Source organism: Tiliqua scincoides, chromosome 1, assembly GCF_035046505.1.
Source record: "Tiliqua scincoides isolate rTilSci1 chromosome 1, rTilSci1.hap2, whole genome shotgun sequence".
NCBI classification, from domain to species: domain Eukaryota; kingdom Metazoa; phylum Chordata; class Lepidosauria; order Squamata; family Scincidae; genus Tiliqua; species Tiliqua scincoides.
In genome coordinates this window covers 8,091,055-8,110,948 of record NC_089821.1, presented here as the reverse complement: position 1 = coordinate 8,110,948, position 19,894 = coordinate 8,091,055, and the positions used below count along the sequence as shown (strand labels likewise).

At 43.8% G+C, this 19,894-nt stretch overlaps 1 protein-coding gene across 1 annotated transcript in view; it reads right to left on the bottom strand.

Moving 5' to 3' along the window:
- Positions 1–19,894, bottom strand: part of STXBP6 (syntaxin binding protein 6) — a 140,477-nt gene that overhangs the window by 97,880 nt on the left and 22,703 nt on the right. Inside the window, exon 2 of the mRNA XM_066611165.1 lies at positions 590–774. Coding sequence (XP_066467262.1) covers positions 590–743 — 154 coding nt within the window. The 5' untranslated portion in view covers positions 744–774. The remainder of the gene's footprint in view (positions 1–589; positions 775–19,894) is intronic.

Below are 19,894 nucleotides of genomic sequence, written 5' to 3'. Positions count from 1 at the left end.
CATCTACCAGACCAGAGAATAAAGAACAAGTGATGCTCTCCATCATGTCCTGGTTGTGAGGACATCATTCCCAGAGGCCTCCTATGGGTTATTATTAAAATGTCATATCACATAGACCTTGGCTTCCATCCAGCAAGGCAATTCTTAGGTCTTTGGTCCTCAATCATGTCTAAAAAAGGAAAGAATATGCTACATTGCCGTCAAATTTCTGAAGGAACTACAAGACCATAGGAAACACATACCCTAAGAGAACACCAGAAACAGAATCATTCTCTCCCCCTCCCCCCCACCAACACATTGACAACAACATAAGCTCCTCTTTGGATAAACTGCTGTCAAATGCAGTAAAACACATGAAATTCTGAGGAAACACACCACTGTCAGCAAAGTGTGCTCCAGCTGCCCACAAGCTAACTCATGTAATCCAGCATAAGAACATTTGAAGATGCTGGCTATCGTTGTTCATCTACTTGTTTGATTAAAATTCTGGGCACTGTATTATTTTTGGCACTAGACGGCATCCAATCAGTTAATCAAACATCAAAGATAAACCGAAAGGACAGCTAGATGTCAAAATCATTTATCTTACCTGACAAGCAGATGTAGGTTAGATATTCACCCTGGCCCCCAGTTGCGAGGAAAGGAATCTTTTTCTTCGTTCTCCTTTTTACTTGGACTGCTCCCAGCATCCTTTCATCATGTGGAGCAAAAATCTCTTTGTGGATAGCTGATTTGGCACTCATTGTGGTTCAGGGATGGAGGGTGTTAGTGTTCCTAAAATGAAGTCAAATAGTAAACATTAGCTTTTCTTAAAAATTCAGTTTATAACACATACTTAGTTTATTTCTCCCATCCCATACCAAAAAGGAAGATATACTGATGTATATACAGGCGTTAGCCAATTAACAACTGCTCACTTAATGGCGGATCGCATATATGACGGTGGTCAACCCGCAATAAAGATGCTCTTCATGAGGCAATTGCATCTCCCATAGTTGCAGCAGATTGTCCGTTTACACAACAAAGGCTCTTAATGCAAAGAAGAGGCAATCTATGTTCATTAGCCTGTGCAGCCAGCTAGTGTCTGGCAGGGAGTGTCTGTTTACACAACAAAGGCAATAGATGGAACTGAATGTTCACTTAATGACCTAATCACATAACAGAATGGGAGAAATATCCTCGCCATTAAGTGGTGCACACCTTTACAGGATAGATGTAAAAAACCATCACGATTGATAGTCAGCAGAATTGTTAGCAAAAGCAGAGAAGGACTGCAAGACCCGACACTGGACTGCTGGAAGCAACTATAACCCGGCCTCTCCCCTCTTACAGTCTGGCATTGGTTAGATGCCGTGTAACAGCGCAGCAGGAGAAAATAAGGCTACATGACTTGCTGGGACTAAGAACCACCCAGCTAAGAACCAGCCTTCCAGATAAGAATGCTGCAGCCAATTCCTCTGCAGTGAACAGGTGAGATGGCACAGAGCCTTCCATTTGCCAGCCGTGACCCATTTATATTATATCATATTTTAAATAGTAAACCCAAGGCAAAATGTGAAAAAATAAACAGATCACTACTGAGCCCAAGATGATGAGCTAAAATGCTAATTTATTTATGTGCCTGTGTACATATGCACCCCATTTTAGTGCATCATAGCCTTAAAAACCGCACTATATAGACCTACTCTCACAAAGGTGAGGACCTTTTGTGGCACGCCAATGTGCTGCAGCACAGCTTGGCAACTGGGAGCATCCTGTGGGTTTCGGCACAACTCCCCCTTCTAATTTCAAAGTTAAAGTATAGCTGGCCAAAAAAAAAAAAAAACATCAGTAGAGACTTGATACTAATCAAATGGCATCAAACTATGGTTGGAGACCACATTCAAAAACAGGTTTATAAACTGTGGTTTTACAACAAGAACAAAACAAAACACCAGTGTTAAGAAAACACTAACCATGGCTTACTTCAAAAACTGAAAGCAAGGGGACAAAAGTTCAAGCAAAAGACAAGAGAAAAGACAGAAACATTCCTGATCAGACTATAGCTTAGTGCAGGGGTGCCCAAACCCCGGCCCAGAGGCCACTTGCTGCCCTCGGGGGCTCCCAATCCGGCCCGTGGGGAGCCCCCCGTCTCCAATGAGCCTCTGGTTCTCCAGAGACTTGCTGGAGCCCGTGCTGGCCCAATGCAACTGCTCTCAGCTTGAGGACAACTGTTCAGCCTGTCACCTGAGCTGTGGGACGAGGGCTCCCTCCACTACTTGCTGTTTCACATCTGTGATGCAGCAGTGGCAGCGAAGGAAAGGCTGGTCTTGCTTTGTGCAAGGTTTTGAGTTACTGCAAAACCTTCATTCATTCATATAAGTTCCATCTCTAATAAATTCATTTATGTAAATTTATTCACATTTTAAAATGTAAATTAATTCTTTTTTTTTTTTCCTGGCCCCCAACAGTGTCAGAGAGATGACGTGGCCCTTCTGCCAAAATGTTTGGACGCCCCTCGCTTAGCGCATCCATTTTCAACATTTTTCTTCTCATGGAAAAGGAAAAAAGCTCTCCTGTAGAAACACTTGTGAATCACAGGCACTGATTATGTTAAAATATAGAACCTTTGCACACCAGCACATCACCATCAGTCCCCAAACTGCCATAGTCATCTCACAGACCTCAACAGAGAAAACTAACTTCCAATCAAAGCATATGTGCCCAACTGTAACAGATTGCAGCTGTCCACCTTTTAAGTTTCATTTGGCTCGAGTACAAAACGAGAACACAGAACTATCAACAGATCTTCAAAGAGTTCAACATTCATTTAGCAAACTCACAAAAGGCTACATCAAAACTGAAAGAGGTGTGTTTTTGTTACCCAAACACACACATACTACCATCTTCATTACCACTTTTCACATGGACCTGAACATGGTATCTAAGCATCTCATTAAATTAACATGCGGCTAATTGCTGAACACAAGGCGTTAGAGAAATAGTTATTAAATAAGAAGTATCCATCATCACAGCCTTCCTGCCCAAGATGGTCTTGGGAGTGGCCTTGAAGTTCCTTAGACTCATGATGCTGGGGAACTTCAATATCCATGCTGGGGTTCTGAGGACTTCATAGCTGCCATGGCAATCATGGGTCAACCTCAATTTATCCACACACTGTGCTGGTTACATGCAGAAACTGGTGTTTACTACTGGACGGACAGAAGGTGATGGATATTCCCCCATGATCACTGACAGATTACCACCTGGTTAGGTTTACACTGGTCAGGGTTCCTTTCCTCTTTAGGGATGTAAAAGCTATTAGAAAGGTCCAACCTGAGAAGTTAATTCAGTTCTGGTGCAGACGGTGGGTTAGTTTTAAAAAGAGCGCAAATGGCAATAAGGAATGCAAGGTAGAGTTCAGAATGCCAAGATCACCAAAAATTGCCAGTAAGAAACTTAGCTTATGAGTACACAGTCAAACAAGTCTTCTCAGTCTAGAAAAGAAGCGCCTGGGGGGACATGACTGAGACATACAAAATTATGCAAGGGATGGATAAAGTGGCTCTTTTCCCTCTCACACAACACCAAAACCAGGAGACATCTACTAAAATTGAGTGTTGGGAGAGTTAGGACAGACAAAAGAAATTATTTCTTTACCCATCGTGTAATTAGTCTGTGGAACTCCTTGCCCCAGGAAGTAGGGATGGCATCTTGCCTAGATGCCTTTAAGAGGGGATTGGACAAATTTCTAAAGGAAAAGTTCATCACATGTTACATGTCATGGTAGGTATGTACAAGCTCATGGTTTTAGAGGTAGGCTACCTCCGAGTGCCAGATGCAGGGGAGGGCACCAGGACGCAGGTTATGTCTTGCTGTCTTGTGTGCTCCCTGAAGCATTTGGTGGGCTATTGTGATATACAGGAGGAAGCCGGACTAGATGGGCCTTTAGCCTGACCCAGCAGGGCTCCTCTTATTTTCTTAAGGAGAACACTGTTTCAAGACTTGCAGATTAAAATATAATTAGATGTGTCTTTTGCAAAAAAAAAAAAAAAAAACACATGGAATGACAAAGTCTGGAGATTTAATTTTCCTTTCTTTTTTCCCATCCCAGTTACGATTCTAAAGTGAATGATTATGTTGACATAGCTGGAGAATAAGTTGAAAGATGTCTGACAGGAGGGTTCTGCTAATATTGCATTTTGTTTTTCTGCATGAGAAATGGGAAAAGGTAGGAAGGTGACTGAGCCACGCTCTTTCTGCTCTTGCAAAATTTTACCAGGCCAGTGCATTTGCACAAACTTGCAATGTCTCTAATGGAAATAGCCTCTACAATTAACAAGATCAAAGGAAACTGAACTGCTCGGTTAGCACAGGAGAATTGCCTTCGGGTACCTGTCACGCTTGTGTAACGCTCCTGGCTAGAAATAGACGATTGTGCATTGTGAACAGCAAACCACAAACGCTTCCCTTATAAAAATAGAATGAAACTGAATGGAGTAAGTCAAAATCCAGCAAGTCAAGGGCACTGTTCTGTCTTCTTCCAACTGGTTTTGCATTTGAGGTATAATGGATAGGGTCATCCCCCCCCCCCCAAGGATGAGGATCGCTTACATCAGTGGTTCTCACACTTTTACCACCAGGACCCAATTTTTAGAATGAGAATCTGTCAAGACCCACCAGAAGTGATGTCATGACCAGAAAAGGCATCATCAAGCAAGAACATTTTTAACAATTCCAGGCTGTAATCCTAACCACACTTACCCAGGAGTAAGTCTCATTACTATCATTGTTAAAAGAATATACACAGTGGCCTGTTCAAAGTAGAGATCTGTAACATTTCCCCAAATGCAGTCACATCCCATGGCAGCATCAAGTCTAACATATTAAAAATAATATATTGACATGAATAGGGACCCACATGAAATTAGCTTGCAACCCACCTAGTGGGTCCCAGCCCACAGTTTGAGAAATACTGGTTTACATGGTTCAGTCCTTAAAATCTGCCAAGGATGCCCTGCGTGGCATTCATCATCTGTTTGCAGTTCAGTTGTTGGGTAAAGTGCAATCTCAGTTGAACTCTTGGTTGGAAGGCCCAGACTTTTGAACACACTTCCTCCATGCCTGGCCACCTCCCTTCCATTGAACTGTTTGCTGGTTAATGAAGCCCACCTTGTTTTGACAGACCTCCACTCTGGATTAATTTGTGCTCCCTGAAAAATGGGTTTATCCAATGCTGTAATTTGCATTATCGTTCTGCTATTTATCATCACTGTCTGATTATATTCTGTTTCTTCAAGCCATTTCTGCCCAACGTTGCATACGTGCAACAGGGACCAAATGTGTATACCTGTGGACTGGGCAGAAATGGGTTAATACGTGACTGTGTCACTTTGGGACCTTTTTTTGGTCGAAGGGTGGCTTATAGATATTAAACTCTCTTGCAGACACAGCTTTCTAAATGTGTTTTCAAACTGTCAGGAAGGAGCTGCAGCTCAGTGATCGACAGGCCATCTTAGATGGAGAAGGTCCCAGATGCTGTCCCCGGCATTTCCAGGTACAGCGAGAAAAAGAGAACCCTGCGTGAAAGCCGCTGCTGCCAGTTCCAATGGACAAGATTGACTTAGATGGACCAATGATCAGACTCAGCACGGCAGCTTCCTGGGATCCCAAACTGGTCAATAAACGTTATCAGGCACCGGAAACATCCAGACTATATCACAGGTCTGTGATTAGAATAAAAACTCCCTTTCCTACCAATATTTTCCAAATGTCTTCATAATCCTGTGTCATTCTGGCACTAGCTTCCTATCTTAATTTCTTCCTAGTCTGCTCTGACTCAAGTGACATAACTAGGATGTAGTAATGGGGGAATCTGCCCTGGGTGCAACTTGAAATCACAGACTTATCCATATTTTATCGATGGTGCGTTCTTGCACCAGTTTCAGAGGACCTCCAAAAAGATGTAATGAGCACTATTTTTCATGCCTTTTTTAAGCATTCAGTCTTGGGCATAAATTCACTTGGTGGAACAGGGCTGGCTTCTTCCCCATCTCCCCTTCTCTGTGCAGCCTGCTGAACAAATTCACTTAGTGGGGCAGGCTTCCCACCCCATGATCTCCTCTACTCTGTTTGGATAGGGGTACAATTTCAGTGCATGCCATGGGCACTATTTTCTGTAGAAATGCCACTGCTTCCAGGCAGTTAATGGCTATTTCATACATTACAAACATAGATATTCCTTGTATTATTTCCTACACAATCTCATGAATGCACCAGACAGGATAGGTTGCTTTTATAAATGTCGGGGTGAATTACAGCCCCTCCTCGGTTTCCCAGTGCCTTATAAGGCATTAAAAACGCCACTTCCAGTTTCTCCATGAAACCCAAAGCCATGTGTTTTGAGCGCTAAAGCTCCGTCTGAGCCCAGCAGAGACCATGGACAGATGTTCATAGCATCTGCTGAGCTCAGAAGCCACTCCAGAGGTGAGGGGAGCCAGACTTCCCTTGCCTCCGGAGGATCTGGACTGCAAAGATGGGCGTTTGCCTATATCCGTGGTTCTGGCCATCCACGGTGGGTTCCAGAATGAAAAGCCCATGAATAAGGGGGCACGCCTGTTCAACTCTTCTGCAGCATACAGAAATGATTGTTTATGAAATATTGGGATATGCATGCACCAGAGGGAAATCATGGGTTATTCCAGCTACATTCAATTATTATTTTCTGATTCAGGCTTGGGAAACAGCTTAGAGTTTGCTCAGTCTCTGCATACCAGCGGTCACTTGCTTATACAACTGCAATGCCTGCCCCAACCCTGCCAATTCTTATTTTACATCAGGTGTCATCTTTCCTGTATCAACACTTTTCTCCAAATAACCTACCGATTATCTTCAAAGCCTTGGCATTTAGACATGTTCACTCCTAATTATACAGTTGGTGTGAGTTTTATATCTGGAAAAGATTTCTCATTGCATTCAGATGAAGATTACTGACACAGACAATGTGAAAAGGGAATTGCATACCTGGAGGAAGATTTAAACCTCAGCTGCTCACAACCAAACAGTGCTCTCCAACAACACTGGCCTCAAATTAATGAAATACCCCCACACTGTCTGGGTCCTTGATTTCAAAAGTGGACACGTTAAAAAATGAATGCTTTCTAAAGGTCACGTTCATATCCACGGGTCTTCATCGTTTGCTTGGCAAATGCTGAACACTTTCTTTAAAAAAAACACACAGTCCTCATCTACAATTTTTCAACTGAGCTTAGGAAAAGCCTCCTTTTAACTTGCCCACCTGGACTGAGCAAATGATCCAGGGAAAAGCTCGCAAGTAGCAAATTGTGCACAAACACCCTTTCACACTCCTTAGCTTTCCACTGCATCCAAAACCAAACAAAACCTCTAGTTTTGAAATATGCACTGTTCCTAAGCAATAAGCAAAATAAAACATTAATTTGCTTCTATTTCTACTACACAGGAGATCAGATTACGTTACATGAAGAATAAAACTCTCATCCATTTTAAGAATTTTGTCCTCCTAATTATGGGAATATTTTTGTGGAGCAATATTCAAAAAGTCTTCCCATCCAGATGACATCTACTGAAACATTCCTGTGCTATATATTAAGTACCACAGTCTTACATGGTGGATTAGAGAAGGCAAAGAACTTTATCAAGAACAGTTGGGGACACGCAACCTAATGATTTCTTTATTAGCAAATTTATATGCCATCTTTCCCCTGTAACAAAACCTGGTGTTTTAAGGCCGTTTACAACAAGGGCAGTCCAATCCTATTCAACACTGGCATAGTGGAGCCACACCACCCATGCAATATCCCGTGCTAAAACTGAGGAGGCTGGAGATCTCGGGGCAAGGAAACATTTGCTCCTTTACACTCCTGTGTCAAGCCCGAGTCTACTCAATGGGGCCACTCAGATCTGAGCCAGCTTATTGTTGGCGCAAGTCCAAGCTCTGTGCAGGGCTTTCAGGACTGGGATGGGGGGGTAGGATACAGTGGAGGTCTCCACCATCTTTGCTCGTCTCCCGAGCCTGAAACGACCATCCCCGACCCAAAACACCCCCTCCCTGCTACTATTCTGCTCTTTCCCTACCCCTGCACCACTTGACACCACACTTACCAGCGCTGGCAGGGCAGCACAGGCCTTCCCACCGGCACTCCCTGGTCACGAATAGTCAAAAGCATACTTTATGGCACATTTGCAATGACTAGCAATGGCAAAGTGGTTGCTGCACTAGTATAGGACTGGGCCACTGTCAGGGTTAGAAAACAACCCGGGGAAATTTGGCCTGGATAAGGTAGGGCCCAAGCTGTGTAAAATTCTGAATCACCAAGAGTCAGGTGGATAGAAAGCTCACTAATTGAAACAGGTGTTGAGCTAGCATCAGGAGGAGGAGATACCACCCTTCCTAATTCACGCACAGCGCTTTAAAAGGACTGCAAGAGCCCTCATGTGTGGGAAGGCAGGTGGTCATGTATATTGCACGCTGTGCTGTCTTTATGCTATGCTGCTGTTAATTTCCGTCACCTTGTAAATACAGACTGAAATAATGAAGGATTTGTGTCTGAAGTGCTGTTTATTGTGTGGGCTGAGTCTCTGAGGTTGCATTCTGCAGGCAGCAACAGATAAGAGGCTGCTCCTTCCTCGACAGCCATTAGTTGCTTAAGTTTCTCCTGAAATAGAAAGGCCATTGGAGAAAGTTGGACAAGTTTCTGGAAGAAAAATCCATTACGGGGTACAAGCCATGATGTGTATGTGCAACCTCCTGATTTTAGAAATGGGCTATGTCAGAAGGCCAGATGCAAGGGAGGGAACCAGGATGAGGTCTCTTGTTATCTGGTGTGCTCCCTGGGGCATCTGGTAGGCCGCTGTGAGATACAGGAAGCTGGACTAGATGGGCCTATGGCCTGATCCAGTGGGGCTGTTCTTATGTAAAGACAACAGGTGAGCAAGTCAGGTGATGCAGAATAGCACTATTGAGTTTTCACCAGTACTACTATTGTGGTACACAGGAGGGATCATTGTGGAGAAGTGATCAGAATGTTGGCCTGGAAAGACCAAGTACCGTCTTCTCTATTCCTCTCACCATGGAGAGGGATTCATTATCCTCTGATGAGCATAACTAGCTACACTGACTTCCAACCTTGGAGCTGCAGAGATAGGTGGAGACCATTTCACAAGAATCTGCACAAAGCCCTCAAGTTTGCATCTTCTCACAACTGCCTGAGCAAGCAAGGTCCCCAAATTCTTTTCAGGGGATGCTTGCGCTGCGGAGCTCACGACTCAAAGCACCACAGCCATGCAACAGAAACCTTCCACACCTCCCTTTCCACAAGAGGAAATCACCTAAAGAAGTTCCTGCTTGGCTCAGGTACCTGGAACATTCCATTGACCAGCACAAACAAGCAGGTCAAACAGGCAAATATGCTGATCTTTCAACACGGAAAAGAGCAACATGGATTTCCTTGCCCCACTTGGTGGAGGCTCCTCGGGAGGATGGCAACCTGCCTTGGCAATTAAGACTAGACAAGAATTGGAGACCCTTGTTTTGCCAGATTCCAAGGCCAAGCTCTGCCTAGAGAATTATGACCTTGGGCCAGTCTTGGGTCAGAGAGCAGACCCCCTCTTGGGTCAGAGAGCTGTTGAGAATATGATGGAGGTGGTACCATGAATACCCACCTGAGCTCTTTGAGGAAGTGATTTTTTTCTTAAAGTCAATAAAACAGAATGTGATTGTTTTAGCATGATCACATTCTGGCAGAGCATAAAATTTGTAGCACAGCATTTTAATCTCACAAATTAATTTAGAAATGGTTTTCCCCAAATTGCAGAGTTGGTAAAAAGAACAGAGTCTGAACAATTTGGACAACAACAGGTACTTCATCCTACTTCTCATCTCCCTGTAATACTGTCATGATGCACCTGTATACTGAAGAAATTTCTTCTTTTGAACAGGGCAGCCTGAATTCACTGTAAAAGCATTTTAATAATCATGGCAGAACTTTAAATGCCCAAGGCAATCGGAAACTCAGGATACATTTTAAATATAACTGTGCACCTTACACATTTTAATCTCTTTGAAATATTACAGACTAGATGCATAAACATGAAAGCACATGAAATGAATTATTTCATTTCCCTTTCAACAGATTATGCATTTTAGGGTTACTTGCTAATTCACAGTCAAATACCCAGAAAAGCCCCCATCTAGACAGCACTTATTCTCACAAAAGACTAATAGAGAAACAATCCTGGCAAGAGTGACCAAGATAATTATCTCCACTGGGAAAGAAAGATAAGCATTTTTTTCCCCAAAAACAACTGCTAAGACTAGAGAGATGGTCCAATATTTCCAGTACAGGATAAAGAATTGGTGCATAACAGCTCATCTTTTAAACATGAGACAACATGCAAAACAATATTTACAGCGCAATTCTTGTAGCTTTCGTCAAGAAAATGCAATGCAGGCATAAGAACATAAGAACAGCCCCACTGGATCAGGCCATAGGCCCATCTAGCCCAGCTTCCTGGATCTCACAGCGGCCCACCAAATGCCCCAGGGAGCACACCAGATAACAAGAGACCTGCAAGGCTTCCTGGGAACTGTAGTTAAGAACATAAGAACAGCCCCACTGGATCAGGCCATAGGCCCATCTAGTCCAGCTTCCTGTATCTCACAGCGGCCCACCAAATGCCCCAGGGAGCACACCAGATAACAAGAGACCTGCAAGGCTTCCTGGGAATTGTAGTTAAGAACATAAGAACAGCCCCACTGGATCAGGCCATAGGCCCATCTAGTCCAGCTTCCTGTATCTCACAGCGGCCCACCAAATGCCCCAGGGAGCACACCAGATAACAACCAGATAACTGCATCCTGGTGCCCTCCCTTGCATCTGGCATTCTGACACAGCCCATTTCTAAAATCAGGAGGTTGCACATACACATCATGGCTTGTAACCCATAATGAATTTTTCCTCCAGAAACTTGTCCAATCCCCTTTTAAAGGCGTCCCGGTCAGATGCGATCACCACATCCTGTGGCAAGGAGTTCCACAGACCGACCACACGCTGAGTAAAGAAATATTTTCTTTTGTCTGTTCTAACTCTCCCAACACTCAATTTTAGTGGATGTCCCCTGGTTCTGGTGTTATGTGAGAGTGTAAAGAGCATCTCTCTTTCCACTTTATCCTTCCCATACATAATTTTGTATGTCTCAATCATGTCCCCCCTCAGGCACCTCTTTTGTAGGCTGAAGAGGCCCAAATGCTAATTGGGTAAGAGGCACTTTTTCAAGTGGGTGCTCCTCTTTTTAGCAGGGGGAGAGTAACTGGCCCACCTCACCCCAGCAGTGTCTGTTCTAGTGGCTGTCTGCTGGTATTTATTTGCATCTTTTTAGATTGTGAGCCCTTTTGGGACAGGGAGCCATTTAGTTATTTGATTTTTCTCTGTAAACCGCTTTGTGAACTTTTAGTTGAAAAGCGGTATATAAATACTGTTGATTGAAATGCCGTAGCCTTTCCTCATAAGGAAGGTGCCCCAGTCCAGTAATAATCTTAGTCGTTCTCTTTTGCACCTTTTCCATTTCCACTATGCCTTTTTTGAGATGCGGCGACCAGAACTGGACACAATAAACCAGGTTTGGCCTTACCATCAATTTGTACATCGGCATTATAATATTAGTTGTTTTGTTCTCAATACCTTTTCTAATGATCCCAAGCATAGAATTGGCCTTCTTCACTGCCGCCGCACATTGGGTCGACACTTTCATCGACCTGTCCACCACCACTCCAAGATCTCTCTCCTGATCTGTCACAGACAGCTCAGAACCCATCAGCCTATATGTGAAGTTTTGATTTTTTGCCCCAATGTGCATGACTTTACACTTACTGACATTGAAGCGCATCTGCCATTTTGCTGCCCATTCTGCCAGTTTGGAGAATTTCACTTCTGGAGCTCCTCACAATCACTTCTGGTCTTCACCATTTGGAAAGGTTTGGTGTCGTCTACAAACTTTGCCACCTCACTGCTCACCCCTGTCTCCAGATCAAGAAGATTATGAAGAGGTTGAAAAGCACCAGTCCCAGGACAGATCCTTCGGGCACACCATTTTTCACCTCTCTCCGTTGTGAAAACTGCCCATTGACACCCACTCTCTGTTTCCTGGTCTTCAACCAGGTCTCGGTCCAGGAGAGGACCTGCCCTCTAATTCCCTGACAGTCGAGTTTTTTTAGTAGCCTTTGGTGAGGGACCATGTCAAACGCCTTCTGAAAGTCCAGATATATAATGTCTACGGCAGTTATGCCGTGCAATTTTGCTGTGACTCGCTGTTTAAAGCAGGGATGTCAAACATAATGCCCATGGGCCTTCTGTCTGTCAGAACCCACCAGAAGTGATGTCATGACTGGAAGTGGCATCATCAAGTAGGAAATTTTTTTACAATCCTAGGCTGCAATCCTACCCACACTTACCTAGGAGTAAGTTCCATTGACTATCATCAAAATATACAGAGTAGCCTGTTAAAAGTATAGATCTGTAATGTTTTTCCAATGCAATTATATGTCATGGTGGCATCAAGTCTAATATTTTAAAAATAAAATATTGACATTAATGAAGACCCACCTTAAATTGGCTTGTGACCAACAGTTTCACAAACTCTGAGAGGTTCAGAAAATGGACTTAGACCTGGAACATCCAGGTTCAAATCCCCACTCAGTGATGAAGTGACTAGTATACCTGGGTCACCCTGGTCCAGACACACTCTCTCAGCCTCACCTACCTCACAGGGCTGTTGTGAAGACAAAAGGAGGGGAGGAACTATGTACACCACCCTGAGCTGTTTGGAGGAATGGCAGTTTAAAAAATGTGAAAATAAAAGTAAAAAATACTTTAAACATAGTCTGAAGAGGGGCCTAGTCTGTGACAGTTTAGTGACAACTGAGAAGAATGGTGACAATTCAGCCACACACCTTGCTCACCCATTACAGATGTTAGATAAATTGCAGGCTTCATATTTGCATACAATTGATCACTTGTTAAAGGAATATCTCCATCATCAGAACTACAGGCAAGCACTTCTTATAGCTTATGCCTTGAGAAAGGTGGCATGCAAACTCTTCAAATAAATAAAATCCATAAATGGGCTTGCCAATTTTTTTACACCATACCTTTAACAGCAGCTTGATCTGCAGACAGGAGCAGGTACTAATACTTAAAAGGCTCCACCTGCAGAATTCTGCTGATCCAGCCTGCGTTAATATTTAGAAACCAGGCCAGGCTGTCTGTTGCCACCCCCCTCCCCCAAACACGCACAGTGTCCCAGAAATTTAAGATTTCTCAATGCACTAATGACTGTTTATCCCCTTTTTCCTGCACACTTCCTTTAACAAGCCACAAATCAGACAATCAGCCAACCACGGTGGGGAAGCAGTGTTTCCAAATGCATTCTTGCTCATCTACTAGAGTTACATGAACACACACACAGGAAAGGGTTAGCAGAAGTACAAAATGTATATATCTGAAGGGCAGCGCTGCCCTTAGGGACTTACGAGTTGCTGTAGAAAGCAAACAAACGGCGATCATAACGTGAAACCCCATTTCAAAAGGCAAATGCCACTTTGGATGGCATCAGTGCAAGTATTTCAATGTTTCTTAGATGCCACTGAGCAGTTTTTTTGGGGGGGAGGGTCCTCTCTTAATGTACAAACAAATATTATTTTATATATCCGGAGAGTCCTTCAAATATGAAGAAACCACTATCCTATGGGAAGCCCCATTCTGAAGTCAAATCAGTAACCACAGGATCACCCCGTTAGAAGGAACAATTATGGGGAAAGCGACGAGAACGAAAAATATTGAAGGAAAAACTAAACAGGAAAAGGCTATAGGAGATCCAAGCCTACAAAATGACAACTTGGGGAATACATTATGAAGCATTCCAAAATCTAAAAAAAAAAAGTCACGTACCATTGTGCAGTTGTTTACCACATGCATTGAAGACCATTTCACACATTAGAGAGATTAATCCCGCAAAAAGACGAAAGATCTGTGGAGTCAGTAATGGACAAGCACTTTCTGTGGTATTGTTCTACATGCATCCGCTGAAGTTTCAGAAGTCTGGAAGCGCACTTGGCTTCCTACCAGCCTCCCAAGAATGAAACGGAGAGGAAACTTATGGGTTTTTAAAAGCAGCAGGGAGCCAAACAGAGGCAGACAGAAAATTACAGCACGGAGAAAGGACTTGCGAGCTCTTTTCACTCTCTGTCCAGGGGAAGCCCACAATACAGGGGAAAAACAATCCCTTCTCCTCTCTTCAAGTTGCAATACCCCCCTCCTCTCATTCTCTCCCTGCATACATTTTGAATGAAAAGATCACCGTATATAGTCGGCCTTTGGTATCTGCAGGTGATCCAATATTGAGATGCACAGTTACTGGAATCCATGGGGGGGGGGGGAGGTGTGTGCCACAACTACTCATCTGGAGTAATCACTTCTGCTTTGTGTTGGCAACTTCCAGTCACATTCAGATGGTGTTCCGTGGTAGACACCACCCACATCCTCCTTGTGCCTCAGAAGATCACCCTGACAAGACCAGAAGTATCTCCTGGCCATGACTGGGAGGCCTTCTGGGCTCAGCATCCATGGATGCTTAAATCCACGGATGCCAAGCCCGCAGATAAGGAGACTGTTGTTGTTGGCAACCTTCAGTCTCGAAAGACTCTGGTATCGCGCTCTGAAAGGTGGTTCTGGCACAGCGTCTAGTGTGGCTGAAAAGGCCAATTCGGGAGTGACAATCCCTTCCACACTGGGAGCAAGTGCAGTCTGTCCCTGGTCTGTCTTCCTGGCTATGGGCCTTCCTTCTTTGTCTCTTAGCCTCAGACTATTGGGCAAGTGTCTCTTCAAACTGGGAAAGGCCGTGCTCCACAGCCTGCCTCCAAGCGGGCCGCTCAGGTGTCAGGGTTTCCCACCTGTTGAGGTCCACTCCTAAGGCCTTCAGATGTCCTTGTATCGCAGCTGTGGTCTACCTGTAGGGCACTTTCCCTGCACGAGTTCTCCATAGAGAAGATCCTTTGGGAGCCGGCCATCATCCATTCTCACGACATGACCGAGCCAATGCAGGCGTCTCTGTTTCAACAGTGCATACATGCTAGGGATTCCAGCACGTTCCAGGACTGTGTTGTTTGGAACTTTGTCCTGCCAGGTGATGCCGAGGATGCATCGGAGGCAGCGCATGTGGAATGCGTTCAGTTTCCTCTCCTGTTGTGAGCGGAGAGTCCACGACTCGCTGCAGTACAGAAGTGTACTCAGGACGCAAGCTCTGTAGACCTGGATCTTGGTATGTTCCACAGATAAGGAGGTTTCACTATATATCACTTATAACCCCCTTAAAACCCACTCAAGTTGATCCCTCAAGAGAACTTTAAAGTGGGTGGGCAGCAGCATAGCCAATATGTTGCAAACAGAGGAAAAGAATTAATCCCTGTGACCTACATCTGGGAGGGTCAGCCTGTGTACCTAGTGCCTTGTTTACAGCACTGCTAATTACACCGTTGCACCAATTATGACACAAGCACTTCTTCCTTAAAGCACATTACATAAAGCAACTGAAGTGACTTCATAAAGAGAACACGTACCCAGCAATTTCACAAGTAATGTGTGACTGCAGTTGAACAGCTCATGTGACTGATGATCAATGGTGGAGACTAATGAGAAGCAATGACAGCAACAATGTGCTTGCATGTGTTTGTCACAAAACAGGTGACCACAAGCATGAAATCATCAACCCAGTTGGATTACAACCGCTTTACTTTTGTTCCAAGCATCAGTAGCATAGCTAGAGGGATGTAAAGCACTAAGTTTTGCAGAGAGCCTCACCACGGCGTGTAAGTAACCCCTTTCCCTCAGAGTTACCTAGCAGTGGGAGCAAAGCTGAGGCATTCACCTGTGTTTTACTTCCACCACCCGGAATCGCTCTAAAGGGGCTCCACTTGCATGCTGCGGCAAGGCTCCCTGCAAAACTTTGTGCTTTGTACCCCCTCTAGCTATGCCATTGCCGAGCATTTAATGCACCATATCAAGATGTTAGATTAATAGCTTGCAACATTTTAAAACAAAAACGCTGGTCCAAAAAAGCAACACATAATATGCTTTGCAATCACTAAGAGGGATTTATGATTAAACACAAATGCAATGACTAATTAAGAAAGATTCTGGGAACCTAGGCTCATCTTAAATAAATTCTCATTAGCAACTGATCTGGAACAAGGGCATAAACGCAGATCACAATGCATTTTTCTTGGAAGCTGCTCCGCAATGTTCTGAAGATAAGTTGCAGTCGTATACAATAAATGCTTCAGCAATTGAGGTAATCAATGGGAAACAGTAATGTTTTTAATTTCTACTCCAGCGTTCCTTTGCGCACCAAAAAAAAAAGTTTAGAGATTCAGAAACATTTCCTTATAAAGTTTAAAACCTCCAGTAACCATCAGTGAGCAAATCTCTAAAAATAGATTCTGAAAAAGAAATTATGGATGGACACTTTTCACAAAACTTTGGATTGACACTTTAGGATAGACACTTGCCACAAAACTTTGCAGGCAGAAGAGTCATGCCATATTTGGAAAGGCATGCAGCCGGTTCCTGCTTTTGCCAGGCATATGTGAAACAGGGTACAAATTACCTGCTGTGAAGAACATACAGATGACATTAAAAGTATCCCTAGGGCCGGGATGGAAGAGACATCCATGGGATCAAAGCTAGCTTTCATTATTGTTCTACTATGTCGCTCAATTGCTTTAAAAGTGAAGCCAGTAATAATCCCACATGCCCAAATATGTCAAAATAAGTAAAAGAAACTCAGGCTACAATCCTACCCACACTTACCTGGCGGTAAGAGCCATTGATTATAATGGGACTTACTTCTGAGTAGACATGCATAGGATTGGGCTCTTAGTTGAACTTTTTCAAGGCAATTTCACATGGTTATTTGCCAATATACTAATTTGTCCAGGCCACGTGGGCTGCCAACAAGTGACCTATGTATTTCTTCTTTCTAGCCAGTACTGATTTTCTGATGGACTAACTAGCAGTAAACTCCAGCGTGCAATCAATAACTTGATTTTAACACACAGTGCTTCTGAAACCAAAGGAGATGAGAATCAGAGGTAAAGGAGAAAGAAGAACCTTTGATCAAGGAAAAGCCGGGCCAGGAAAGGGGAATCAGATAGCAGGGACTAAAATATGAAATTCTTTCAAGGAAATGACTTTGTCAAGGAATGTATAGCATTGTATTATATACTCATGATTCCCAAATTGTGCACAGAGGCAAACTCACGGGGCACTGTGGGATTCTTCTCAACGTTCCAATTGTGTTCAGGCAATTCAGTGACTGTACTGGAGGGGTTCACCAAAAGAATTACTGCAATGCTAAGGGCAAAGGATACATTTGGGAACCACCGCTTTTTCAAATTCAAGTTCTCTTGTACTTCAGGCAACAGTGAATTTCATTGATGAACAACAGATCTGCTAACAGAATAGAAATGCTGCTATTTCATGCTTATGTCATCACCAGTTACTTCCAGGAGCCATGCTCAGTGTCGGCAACATGGGGGGGGGGGGCATTGTGATCCGGGTGAGTCTGGGAAGCACTGGATTAAACTTATGGAGGACACATTGATCAGCAGCTATCAACAACGGCAGCTATACAAGGTCTGCAGGTACAGAAGCAGCATTCTTCAAAACACCAGGTACTGAGCAAGGTCACCACAATTTGCCCATAAATGCTGAGTATTGTACGGTACAAGAACACTGTCCAAGAGGGAGCCTAATCAGGACTAGAGAAGAAGTTCTTATACACGACTAATTTTGCTTCATCTCCATCAGTCTTGTAACCTATAGGTTTCACTGTCCTCCTTGCCCCTCGCTCCATCACTCCCCACTCAGGGCTTCCTTCTGGTTCTTGAGCCTTACTAGCCATACTAGCTGCTCTCCATCTGAGACTGCCTCAGAGCCTTCAGGAACTGACCTCTCCAGTCAAAATTTTTGTCCCTTTATCCAGCGATATGACTGGAAAAGATCCATCCAGTGAATCTGCAGCTTCTTCACTCCCCAAGAGTCCTGGAGGTGGAGAGCAGAGAGGCCCCTAAAAATTGCAACATGCTTTCCAACAGACATTGCAGCATCAGTGCTGGAGCACACTCACCCATTTGCCAATATTAACTGGCAAGAAAATTAGCTTGCCCACTTGCAAGCTGGCAAACAGCTCTGCATACCTCAAGCAAGCAGTCTCATTTCAATACTCCGGAATGCCTCCAATATATTCTAATTCTGTACCTCCCATGTGTTTCCATGTTAGAGATGCTAGATGCAAGGAAGATATGAAACTATTTTCCTATGAACAGTGCTCACATCATGTACACATACAAGGAAAATGTAGTGTTCATACAAGACACAAATGGATCCTTCCCGCTTTGTATCCAAAATTCTTGTTATACAGTATATATATATATATATATATATATATATATATATATATATATATATATATATATATATATATATATATATTAATATTAATAGCTTCTGGTTTTTCTCCAGAAGGGTAGCATCAAGTACGAAACCACATTCTGATTCCACTCTCTCACTAGAACCCAGGAAGATCACATCAAAATTTAGCTATGCAAATACACAGTGACAGCTCAGAGTGACTGTTTCATCATTCTCACAGCTGGTACGGGGTAGGCTGATTGATACCTGCAAACATCCACAACAGCAGGGGACCACAACAAGCCTCCCCCCCCCCCCCACAGCTAATCTTTGCTGTGCCATCAACTTGTCCTCTGAGGATGCAATGGCAGGAATGAGAAGCAAGAGATGCAGCCCAACTGTCCAGGGGGCCTACACCCTTTGGGTGGAAGTAGCAATTGAGCAACACCTTTTAAAAATTGCAATATGCTTTCCAGGAGATATCACAATGTCAGGACTGAACGTTCACCATTTGCGGCTGTCAACCAGCAAGAAAATTAGTTTGTACACTCCGTCCTCTGACAGTTGATACACGTACCTCAAGGACCGAGCCATAGCTTCAATATGCTGGATTACTACACTGTATTCCAATTCTACCAGGAGGGAGGAAGGGAGGAAGTACACTAGCAGGGGAAGCAATGAAGATGAAATTGACCCCACTAAGGACATCTTGCCTGAGCAGCATTCATACTTGTAAGACTCTATTACTAGAGTCTGGCAGATCTCAAGACTGACGCAAGTTTTTTGCCCAGGGTTGTAATAATAAATAATAACTGGCATTTGTATCCAGCATTTGATAACCATTAATTATCCCCATATTACAGACAGGCAAAAACGGAGAAGGAGTGGCTTGCCTAAGGTTACCTTAGTTCATGGCAAAGACAAAATATCAACTGAGGATTTGTAGCTCATCTGTTTAGACACTATGCTACACCAAGGAGGTTGCAGGATTGTACTTGGTACATGAGCATATTCTTCCCCCCCCCCTTTTAAAGCATAAATAAGAGGGAAAGATAGGATATAAATAAACATGCACCAACCTACATATTCAGGAAGACACCAAAAACAACTGAACAGCCATGACAAGGACTAGGCTACTAGAATACAGGAGACACGGGAAAACTTCCTGTACAGTGCACACAAAACTAGTTTCTCAATAGGTAGGAAGTGCTCTTATATGGGGAGGGATGAGATGCTGTCATCTGCACTCTGAAAGTCCCAGCAGGGCTCCCCTGTCCAGTCCCCGGCGTAGGTCATCCACCAAGGCGACCAAGGCAGTTTCCGTCCCAAAGCCCGGCCTGAAACCAGATTGAAAAGGATCCAGATAATCCGCTTCATCCAAGACCCTCTGGAGTTGGGCTGCCACCACCCGC